Here is a 10,873-nt window from a genome sequence, read left to right on the forward strand (position 1 = left end):
TCTGTCTGCCTGTCTGTCTGTCTGTCTGTCTGTGTGTGTGTTCACATGTATAAATGTCAGAGGATAACCTAGTGTGCTGGTCTTCGTTTTCTCAGACAGGTTTTCCTTGTGGTTCCCTGCTGTGTAGGCCAGGGTAGGCAATTTAGGAGTTTTCATGTCTCTGCCTCCCATCTCTTTGAAGGGAGCTGAGGATTATAGAGGCTTATGCTCTACATTCAACTTTTATTATGTGGGTTTTGGGATTTGAACTCAGGTTCCCATGCTTGCACAGCAAGTGTTCTTCCACACTGAGCCATCTCCCCAACCCAGATTCAAATCTCTTGACGAGAGGAAAAAGACAACCAACAAAACAAAAACCGCAACTAATCATCGAATCAATGTCTCGGGTGGCTTTCCAGGTTTTAGGACGCTTAGAGTGGGGCATAGCTTTTGTTTCTATGGTAACATCTCCTCAGAGAACAACTGTTTCAGGGCAATAACAGAATCAGATGCCTGCAGTCTATATAGGGAGAAGATTATAACTATGTCTCAGCAGTTAAGAGCACTGACTGCTCTTCCCGAGGTCCTGAGTTCAATTCCCGGCAACCACATGGTGGCTCACAACCATCTGTAATGGGATCCAGTGCCCTCTTCTGGTGTGGCTGAAGATAGCTATAGTGTCTCACATACATAAAATAAATAAATCTTAAAAAATAGATTGTAGTTCATGGGTGTTTCCTCGTAAAGAGGACCACAAGTCACCTTGAAACAGAGGCAGAGTCAACTTCCAGACCATGGGGCAGAGCAGTCACACAAGGGTTTCCAGAAACTGATACCTCCATCTTTCCTGACTTTGAAGTTGCCAAGGGAAGGGCCCTGGATCTGTGTTACAGTCTAGACCTGATGTGGACCTCCTCACAAATGTCACCCTTGAGATAAACCTGCAGTCATGCTTTGCTTTGAGCCTATCAAAATGCCATTTTATCTAAATTCACCAAAAACTCCAGCTTTCTCCTCAGTCCTATACCATCTGCCTTTTCCTTGGAGAGAGGCTGCATGTTCACACACAAGAGCACACGGGCTCTCTTCTTGCAACAGTTAACAGATGTGACATTATTAGGGCAGGGGCTTTTCTCTGGTGGTCCTGGCTGACTGGGCTTGGACACTGGAGGAACCTGGGGTTAACATTTTTATCAGGAGAGTCAGAAAGGGAGAGGTGAAAGATGAAAGCTTGCAGCGAAATGCCAAAATCCCAGGTATGTTGTTCCCCTGAATCCTTTAGATCATGGCATTCACACCAGCCATCTATAAACCTGATTTCTCAATTTTTAGACTCCAGAGTCTGTGCACATGTTCTCTGATTATTGACTACAGTATAGTCACAGGGAAAGCTCAACTCAGAAGATCTATGCTAGCTGTTTTGTTGTTATTGTTTTGCATTGGTTTTTTTTTGAGACACGGTTTCTCTTGGCTCTCCTAGAACCCACTCTATGGACCAGGCTGACCTCAGACTCAGAGATTCATGCACATCCAATGTCTGGCTCTGTATTTTTTTAATTGCCTGTCTTTGTTGAATAGCTTCTGAGATACAACCTTGGGGCACAGTAACACTCTGCCTGAGTTTTTCTTATGCTTGAGATTTTGAGTCATGAAGGCCTAGTGTGACAGTGAACGTCGTCTGTTTCTGTGTGCTTGATGCCCTGGTTTCCTATGTCAGCATGACCTCGGAGGTGCTAGCGTGAGACCTGGGAATGCTTTCATAAATACCTGTGCATCAAAGCTTGGGTGAGCACCTCTGGCTGGCAGTCTTTGGTGTGAACATATCATTGCTGGAAGGAATCCCTGGAAGCTGGTTTCCTGGACTTGGTCCATGCGTCTACTTGCTCATTCAGATCTGTATTCTATCACTGTGATAAAGCGGGTGGGAGCACAGATTTTCTGAGTCCCACTACTGGATGAGCCAGTGGGTTATCTTGGGAACCTGTCACCCAGTCTGTCCCATAAGCAAACCATCTTACGGGTGGTTCAAGTTGGTGAGGGGCTGCCTCATTCGCTGGGCCCTCCCTTATCTGCCTGGTTTGGGATTCCTAAGAAGGCTTACCTTTCCCACAGGTGGTGGAGCATTCTGTCGTCCCCAGCTGCTTCCAGTTGTGGTCCCGGCTTCGCCTTGGGGGCTGTGGTGCTGGGGGCACCAAGTTGTCTGTTCGGTGGGAAGGGAATCTCTCCGGATGCCTGACTGGGAAGGTCTGCGTGGATTCTGACGTGAATACCTCAGGGGCCTCGACTTGTGAGTCTTCCGTCTCCTGGTTCTTCTCCCTCTCTTCTCCGTCCTCCTGGCCTCTGTCTTCCGTTTCCAGCTGCCCATTGAAAGGTTCTCCTAGGAGACGCAGCACACGTACAGAAGTGAGAAGCCTTTGCACACGGAGTTGAAAGAGGATGGAAAAGGATCCTGCCACTGGACAGGATGCAGTAGGCGCTCATTTGAAATAGCAGTGATATTTTCCAAAAGGAAATGCTCATCTCTCTCATATTTAAAACATTATTAAAAATCAGTAATAAGGGGCTGGAGATATGGCTCATTGGTTGAGAGCACTGACCGCTTTTGTAGAACACCCAGATGTAATTCCCAGACCCATATGGTGGCTCCCAACCATCTATAACTCCAGTCCCAGGAAACACAACACCCGCTTCTGGCTTCCTGGGGTAGCACATGTGACATACAATGGGATACTCATACATTAAAAAAAAAATCTAAAAAGAAAAAAATCAGCAAGGAACTTCAAAGTCCACAGGAATATGGTCCCCCCACAACACACATACAAACAGCCAAATGCCATAAAAAAAAAAAAAACTCTCTCAGCTTCACTCATAATTAACGTATCACCTACGAAGACACAGACCAGGGAACTCTCAACTCTTTTTTACCTTACGATAAGAGTTAGAGAGTTGGAAGCTCATGTCTCTGAGTCCTCTGGTGAAGCTAACATCCACTTCTCTCAGTATGCGTGATCTTACACACAGATGCCAGCTTTTGGCAAGCAGACTGGCACCACTGCTCCGAATTTTAAATGCACACACTCTTTGACCTACTTATGCTGTTTCTAGAATAGTTATCCTATACACGGTCTCATTCTTTTACTTAAAGCTGTACGTAAAAATGTGGTTACTAAAATAGCCTATGCCATAGCAAGACAACAGGCTTCAATGTGTACTGACAATAAAAATTAAATGACATCATAGCACAACTATGAATGGAATAAAAGAGGATGCAGCATATATATGCACTAACTCAGCAGCATGACTGAAGGGTTGTTGGCTGAACAACAATGCACAGACATGGCTTTGTGCACACATGTGTGCAGAGAGATGCGGCTGGCCACTTTTGAGCTATGGGGTCTCTCTGTTTTTGTTCCTCTTCAAGTCTGAAAGATAGCTACGCTCCTGGATTTTCTTGCTTGTTTTCATTTTGACAGATAATGGAAGTTGTTTGGTTCGAGGGGGACCCTCCCTTAGCATAGTGCAAACGTGGGTTCTCAGGAAGGACAAATCGGAGTTCCCACAAACATCAGTGGTGGGCAGGGTAAGGGCACAGCAGAGAAGGCCTATTTAGACAGCAACGTTCCAATGGCCTGAGGCTTTGCATTTCCCGAGCACTAAGGGCCCCAGCATGGACCACACAAGGTCCTAGGAACCTTACCATGTTTAGGGTGAGACTGGGGGTCAGCTCTCAGTCTCACCCTCTATTTTTGCCCTCAGCAGAAGCTGGAAGGTTCCATGAGGCTGTTCATGTGAGCGTGTCAGCAGAGTCAGTGCAGAGAGACAGGATCCACACATTGCTTTAGCCCCTCCCAGATCCCAGGGCCTTTCCCTAAGCTTGCTGCAAGCAGGCATGCACTCGACACCCATCAGGTATCTGCAGCCTCTGGGTTGACAGAGATGGAATGCTCTGCCAGCTTCAGAAGTGCATAATCTTCAGGTTGGCTTTGAACTGACTAACTGCAAGCAGTGATATTTGATATGTAAACAGATGCTCAAAGCATCAGCAGAAATGCTTTATTATTATTATTATTATTAATAGAAAGGGGGTGATGCAGATTCTTTGCACTGGTAAGAGATATTCCGTCTGGGAGGAAAAGCGAATTAAAGGCTGATACATTTTTGTTGTGTTTTGTTTTAATTTGTGTTATTATTACTTTTTTCTCTGCATGTGTATATGTACAAATCTGTCTACATGTTTGTGAATGCACATGAGTTAGAGTGCATGTATGCATGTATGTGGAGGTTAGGTTGATATCAAGAGTCTTCCTTGATTGCTCTCTACCGTCTTTACGGCAGGGTCACTCAGCTGAACCCAGAATGCACTGCTGCAGCCACAGTAGCCAACCGGCCTGCTCCGGGATCCTCTGCACCGGCTGTCTGAGCACTGGAACTGCAGGTGGGCTGCCATGCCCATCTGGCAATTAAGCTGATTCTGAGCTCTGAACCCTGGTCCTTTCCTCACGGGGTACCCAGCCCTGCTGCTATTTTGGAGCAGTTTTAGGTGGGCAGGAAAGAGTCACCAGGTTGGCTTTGGGGGGGTGGAGGAAGGGGTCAGAAGCCATGGAGACTGAGGCTTCCAGAAGCTGAGACCAGAGAGAAATGGATTCTGCTTGGAGCACCTTAGTCTTGGCCTCATGAAACCCTTCTGAGGCCGCTGACCTTTAGAACTCTTAAGACCTTCATCTTGTTCTAAGCTACTGGTTGGAAAGTCATTTGCTACAGTAGCAACAGGAAGACAATGTAATCATCTCAGATGTGGGGTCTTTCTGTGGCTTAGCATCAAGTGAATGAAATAACACATCAGGGAGGTTTAAACGGAGAAACATGCTCTGATACCAAGTCCACTGACTTGAAATATGTGCCCACAGGTTTTCTCTGCATTGTTCAGGACACAGAGGGCAGGGACATAACGAGAGAGAGAGAGAGAGAGAGAGAGAGAGAGAGAGAGAGAGAGAGAGAGAGAGCACTTTAAGAGAAAGTGACCCAGCATGTTTGGTGGCTTTACCTGGTCCCCTGTGCGGTGGCACCTGTGGGCTGATGGCGTTGTTCCTCATGATCACATACTCATAGTGAACTCCTGGGTTGGGCTGCTGGTGTATCATCTGAGGACACAAAGTCAATGTTACCACAGCCTGCATGCACACACTCCTTTCCGGATGGCTTTGGTCTCAATAACGTAAGTAGTACTGTAGTTAAATGTGCAAGCTGCCATCTAGTTGCAGCAATAAACCAACGACATCTTAGAGGAGGTTACTTCCAGTGCCCTCTTGTATGTAGCTCTCGAAGAATGAAAGACTTCATGTGCATACGAATCAGAAGAAAAGCAGGCAAATTGTCAAGATTTTATGAAGATAAAAGTTAAGGTTTTATAAAGTCTAAACTGGACAGTATCTACAGCAGGTGAACCTGTGGCTCGCAGCCATACTTAACCAGGGCTTGGGTCAGTGGCCTTGAAATGTTCCAAGACCTTTACACTGCAGAGGGACCTGTCTGAACGCTAGGTGGTGGCAGAATCAAGCAAACAAGGACTAGCTCTCCTGAGCAGGGCTAGCCTAGAACAGTAAGGGTTCCTTTAATGTTGTCCTTTAATGTCCTCGACTAGGCCAGTAAGGCTCGCTGGCTCAGTCCTCTCCCCCATCTGCTGCCTGGTCTCAATCATTTTCACCCACAGGAAGCCCCTGAACTATAATGAGATAGAGTTGGAAACCAAAACCCAGGCCAACAAACAACCAAACCAAACCAAACCAAACCAAACCAAACCAAACCAACAACAAAAACCCCAAACAAACAAAACACAAAACAAAATAACCCCTCCAAAACAAAAACAAACAAACAAAAAACCAAACCAAACAAAAACCCTGAAATAACACAAAAAAAACCAACAACCAATAAAACAAATGAGCAACAACAAAACCCAAAATAAAACAAACCAAAAACCAAAACAACAACAACAACAATAACACTTATAAAAGTGTAAGGCTACCTGGGTCATATTTGTTGAGGAAACAATGATGAATACACGCAAACGAGTAAGCCAACAATAAAAACTATAAGTAGGCAGAGTGGCAGCCGGAAGCTGGGTTGCAGAGATCTGGGACAGAGGCACAAGATGACTGAGCAAGGCCAACAGAAACATCCCTGTCCACCAGCTCATCCTGTGCTCACAGCTATTGTAGGAGAGAGCAGAGTGATAGCGGATTGGAGCAACAGCACCCAAATCTACAATTTAATTGGGAGCCAAGCAAGGGGACACACAGTCTTGTTGGTGTCTCCACTCTGTAAAGTGGTTCTTGCCGACCAGGTAGGCAAACCAGAGTCAGTCTCTAGACCTCTTGATTGACTTTCCTCATCAGGAGAGAGGAGAATTCTGATTGGTTTTTGAGGTCTCATAGCCCGGCACTCACCCATGAGTCACACCTGGATTTCCCACTCATTCCACCCGCTCCTGCCTTCTTCCCACTCTTGATGTTTCTTCCCCATCACTCACCCAGAGGCAGGCAGACGTGAGAGGCACACAGACTCCTCACACCACAAGCCAATGTCAACTCACTGGTGCGGAGCATAGGACCCCTGAGGGACACTGCTGTGTGACTACAGACTCTGGTGGTCCACCCCAGCCCTCTCAGTCCCCTCTGCACAGACTCTGTTTCCCCTTCTGCCCTCTCCTGTTCCTCTTCTCTGTGAGGAAGTGTACTAGATTCTGCCACTGAACGCCTTACGCTGTTTATGGGGTTATGGTTGGCCACCTCTTCTAGACCACCCACAGGAGGCTGTTCACAGGCAAAGCCTTCACCTCTAATGCCATTCAGAGTTACCCAGAGTCAGCCAACCAACTGGATGACTCACAGAAAACACCCCAAATTAACTAAAACAAGGCTTCTTTTGTAACTTCCAGCCTACTATCCCTCAAGAGGAACAGACCAGAACTCTAGAGCTGGAGACACGATTTCTAAAGCTCTGACACAGCAAATGTTAGAGGCCACTGTGGAATAATAAATTCATAATTATTAATAATAAATATCTGCATATTTATTTTAAACCTTTGTTTCCTGACATCCTTTAGTTCCACATCTTTTCAGAAGACTGGATTCCAGTGGCTTAGTGTGTGTGCGCACATGCATGTGTGCTTGTGGTGGTCAGAGGTCAACCGTGGGTGTTGGATCAACCACACTGTTTGAGATAAGGTCTCTCACTGGGACCTGGGGCTCTCTTATTAGGCTAGGCTGGCCAGCCATCAAGTGCCATGGATCCTCCTGTCTCTGATTCAATAGTTCTGGGATTATAGACAAGTGTCACCACACCCACCTTTTACGTGGGTGTTGAGGCTGAAACTCAGGTTCTCATGCTTGCAAGACTTTATAGACTGAGTGCCTTGGACTCCTCTAGTAGTTTCTTTTTAAAAAAGACCATTAAAAACAACTCTTGGCCAACTGCATATTCTGGCTTCAAGTAAAGCAATTGTAGCCTTGTGTGTGTGTGAAGCAGGGAACTTGCACTGCAGCTAAAGCGTCGCCGTCCCATCTGGGGTCATCTCGAGTGCTCCTTCTCCATTTGCCTTGACAGGGCTGAGAGAGCTGAGCCCATGGGCTGCTTTGCACTTGGCATTTTCTTTCTTTTGCCATAAAAGAAAACATGCCAAATTAGCATTGGGAGGAAAGAGCCTGGAGGGGCTCCAGGCCTCATGAAACTGGGGGTTTGTGTGCCTCTGATTCGGTTCAACAAGTAAAATTGGTTTTACTGGGTCCATAAACTCCGAGGGTAATAAAGCACCTGGTAGAGTTTATGGTTTCTGTGAGCCTCATACATTCAGGGGTAAATGTCAAAGACCAATGCCAAGCACTGGAAGGAGTCCCTCAAATAGGCTTCACTCAAATGATTTTACTGAGCCTGAGAAAAGACGTTTTGCTTATTCAAAGTGTATTCCTTGGAAGCGACAGAAGCCCAAACTCAGAGGACAGCCCCTCCCCCCCATATCCCCAAACTCACATAGACATCCAGGATCTCATTAGTGGGACCTTCAGCCAGAAAGGACTCCCCAGCAGTGCTGGAGATCTCGTTCGGTCGCTTGTAGGTGAACATTGTCCCTCCGCCCTCGTACTTCCCAGGGCGATCGATTGCCCAGTTCCCATTGATGATGGAGCGGCCAGAGCGACTTCTCAAGGCTGTGGAGACAAGTGAACCAGTTTCTCTGGTAAGCTCAGGTGTGCATTAGGAAGGTGACCCAAGTCACCCAGCGAATGGCCCCAGGGCACTCATGGTTTGGTCGAATACTGCCTCTGGCTTGACTGCTCACCTCAACCATTCCCTTCCCTGTGAACTTGGAAGAAAAATGAAGGATGGGTGGGAGTGGCTGAAGGAGCAAAGGATGCAAAACAGAGGGAAAAAGCCAGCAAGGGAAGAATAAGGCATGGGAAAACTAATTTATGCTGTGCATCATTACTGAGGTGAGGGGCTTCTACACTCCAGTCCAAGTTCTAGTTTTGGCCAAGTTCAGCTCTTGTAGTGTTTTTGTTTGCTTTTTTGTTTTGTTTTTAATATAATGAAGCATAAATTTGAAAATTTGGAGACATTGCATAAAAATTTTGAGTCTTGGCTTTTCTTATAAAATAGGAAGGCATGTTGACATTGGCACAACATTATCTCAGGGCCTCAGACAATGGGAGTTTAAAGGAATGCCTGCCTTTCTTTCTTTCCATTAATCAATTAAATAATTAACTTTACATCCCAATCACTGGCACACCTTTACTCCTGGTTCTTCCCTTACCCCCTCAACCCCCTTCCCCTTCTCCTCAGAGATCAGGGAGGCTCCATTGGTCTCCCCCCACCCCCCCTGGCATTTCAAGTCACTACAGGACTAGGCAAGTCCTCTCCCACTGAGGCTGGACAAGGCAGCCCAGCTGGGGAGATGGGATCCACAGGCAGGCAACAGATTTAGGGACAGCCCCTGCCAGTTGTTGGGGGGGGGGGCTGCATGAAGACAGAGATATGCATCTGCTACATATAGGCAGGGGAGCCTAGGTCCAGCCTGCGTATGCTTTTTGTGGATGGTTCAGTCTCTGGGAGCCCCCAAGGGGGGTGCACCACTTTCTTATAGGAGACTTGTAAGCTCTGATCAGCTCCTGTTCCCACCCATTGCCCATCATTCCTCAACAGTGGGGTGAGTCTCACTCATGAATCTAGATCTTTATAACAGTCTAATGGTTTGCCTTTTTCCTTGCAGGATAGCATTAATTCCTTTGGATAGCTGTGTGTATGTGTGTGTGTGTGTGTGTGTGTGTGTGTTTAAGCTTGGAGGCCAATGCCAGGACTCCTCAATCATTCTCAATCTTGTTGTCTGCTTACTGAGGCAGGGTCTCCTATCTTTTGGATATGACTAGGGTGGCTGGCTTGGTCTTCGGCTCCCATCTCCACAGGCTGCTTTTACTATAGGTGGGCTTCTAGTTCCATCCAGAATTTCTCTTGAGTCCTGAAGCTCTAAACTCTGGTCCTCATGCCTGTATGGAAAGTGTCTTAATTGATGGGCCACCTCCCCAGCCTCTGTGGGCTTTGGAGCCTGTGGGCTGCGCTGGAGACTTCTGTGGGCCCTGTCAGATGTAATCTTCCCCGTGTTGCTAGGCAGCTGTTGCTAGCCTCAATTTTCAGGCACTCCAAGTTGTGGTTTGAATGTGGTGTTCACCACAGACTTATGTTCTGAACACTTGGACTCCAGATGGTACTGTTTGGGAAGGTTTTGGAACCTTTAGTAGGTGGAGCCTTTCTGGAGGAAGTAGGTCACGGGGGTGGGGGGTGGGGGTAGGGTGGGCCTTGAGGGCTTATAGCTGAGTCCCACTTCCTGTTCATCTCTCTTTGGTTCCTGATTACAGCTACAGTGTGACCAGCTGCTGCCTCATCCTGCCACATGACTCTCCTGCCACATGACTCTCCTGCCACTGTGAGACAGAATAAACCCCTTCTGCCTTGAGTAGCAATACACTGCTTCAGGGACATGAAGTGATTGGTTTAAGTTCACGAGGGCTCATGATCCCAGTGAGGAAAGGAGAGAAGAAGGGCAAGGAAGGTGTTGAACTAATGGGAAAATAAGTGGTGGGGTCCATATGGGAATTTTCAGAAACATCTGGCACCTGGAAGCCTACATGACAGTGGTATATTGGGCTTAAAGATGTCCCTATTTTCATATATGTTGCCAGACTGCCTTCTGATATGTATGTTTGTATTCAAGGTCAGTGCTGCCTTGGCTAGAGAAACCTGTTTCTCCAGTGGATAAGCCATGCAGAGGCTCACAACTGTCAGAGTGCTGAGAGTAAGTGGCTGTTGAGAGCCCAGCCCTAAACCAGACATGTTCATCAAACCCCCAAGGCTCAGGCCACGTCCTGGGGACAGGGGATGGGGAGGGTGCTGAGAAAGGCTGTCTTCTGGACAGGACTTGGTCACTGCTCTTACGTACTCACTGTGGTCATGGTCACCTGGACAAGACAAGGCCAGCAAGGACAGGCAACAGTCCAGCAGGCAGCACTAACTGGACTCCGTAGGTTAGCCACAAAAGGAGGGTGACAAGAAGTTAGGAGGGGACATGTTGAAAACTCTCCCCAGTTAATGGTGGAGGGGTGGGGGGTTGGGTATCACCAAGATTCAGAACTCGCGTGGAACTGTCAAAGAACAAGTAAAAAGGTATTCTAAAAAGTTAATAAGATGTTTAAAAAAAGAGACAAGAGCCGGGCGTGGTGGCACACACCTTTAATCCCAGCACTCGGGAGGTCAGAGGCAGGCGGATTTCTGAGTTCGAGGCCAGCCTGGTCTACAGAGTGAGTTCCAGGACAGCCAGGGCTACACAGAAAAACCCTGTCTCGAAAAACCA

The 10,873-nt window shown here is 47.2% G+C and overlaps 1 protein-coding gene across 3 annotated transcripts in view; it reads right to left on the minus strand.

Annotated features, from left to right (window-relative positions):
- Thsd4 (thrombospondin type 1 domain containing 4) overlaps positions 1–10,873 on the minus strand; it is a 560,327-nt gene that overhangs the window by 27,850 nt on the left and 521,604 nt on the right. For all 3 annotated transcript variants that reach the window (XM_029543546.1, XM_029543547.1, XM_021206618.1), the window contains 3 exons: positions 8,005–8,180; positions 5,024–5,120; positions 2,081–2,356 (listed from right to left, as the gene is read on the minus strand). In XM_029543546.1, the coding sequence (XP_029399406.1) occupies positions 2,081–2,356; positions 5,024–5,120; positions 8,005–8,180 (549 nt within the window). The remainder of the gene's footprint in view (positions 1–2,080; positions 2,357–5,023; positions 5,121–8,004; positions 8,181–10,873) is intronic.

The sequence above is a fragment of the Mus pahari genome, chromosome 10 (genome assembly GCF_900095145.1).
Source record: "Mus pahari chromosome 10, PAHARI_EIJ_v1.1, whole genome shotgun sequence".
In the NCBI taxonomy this organism is placed as follows: Eukaryota; Metazoa; Chordata; class Mammalia; order Rodentia; family Muridae; genus Mus; species Mus pahari.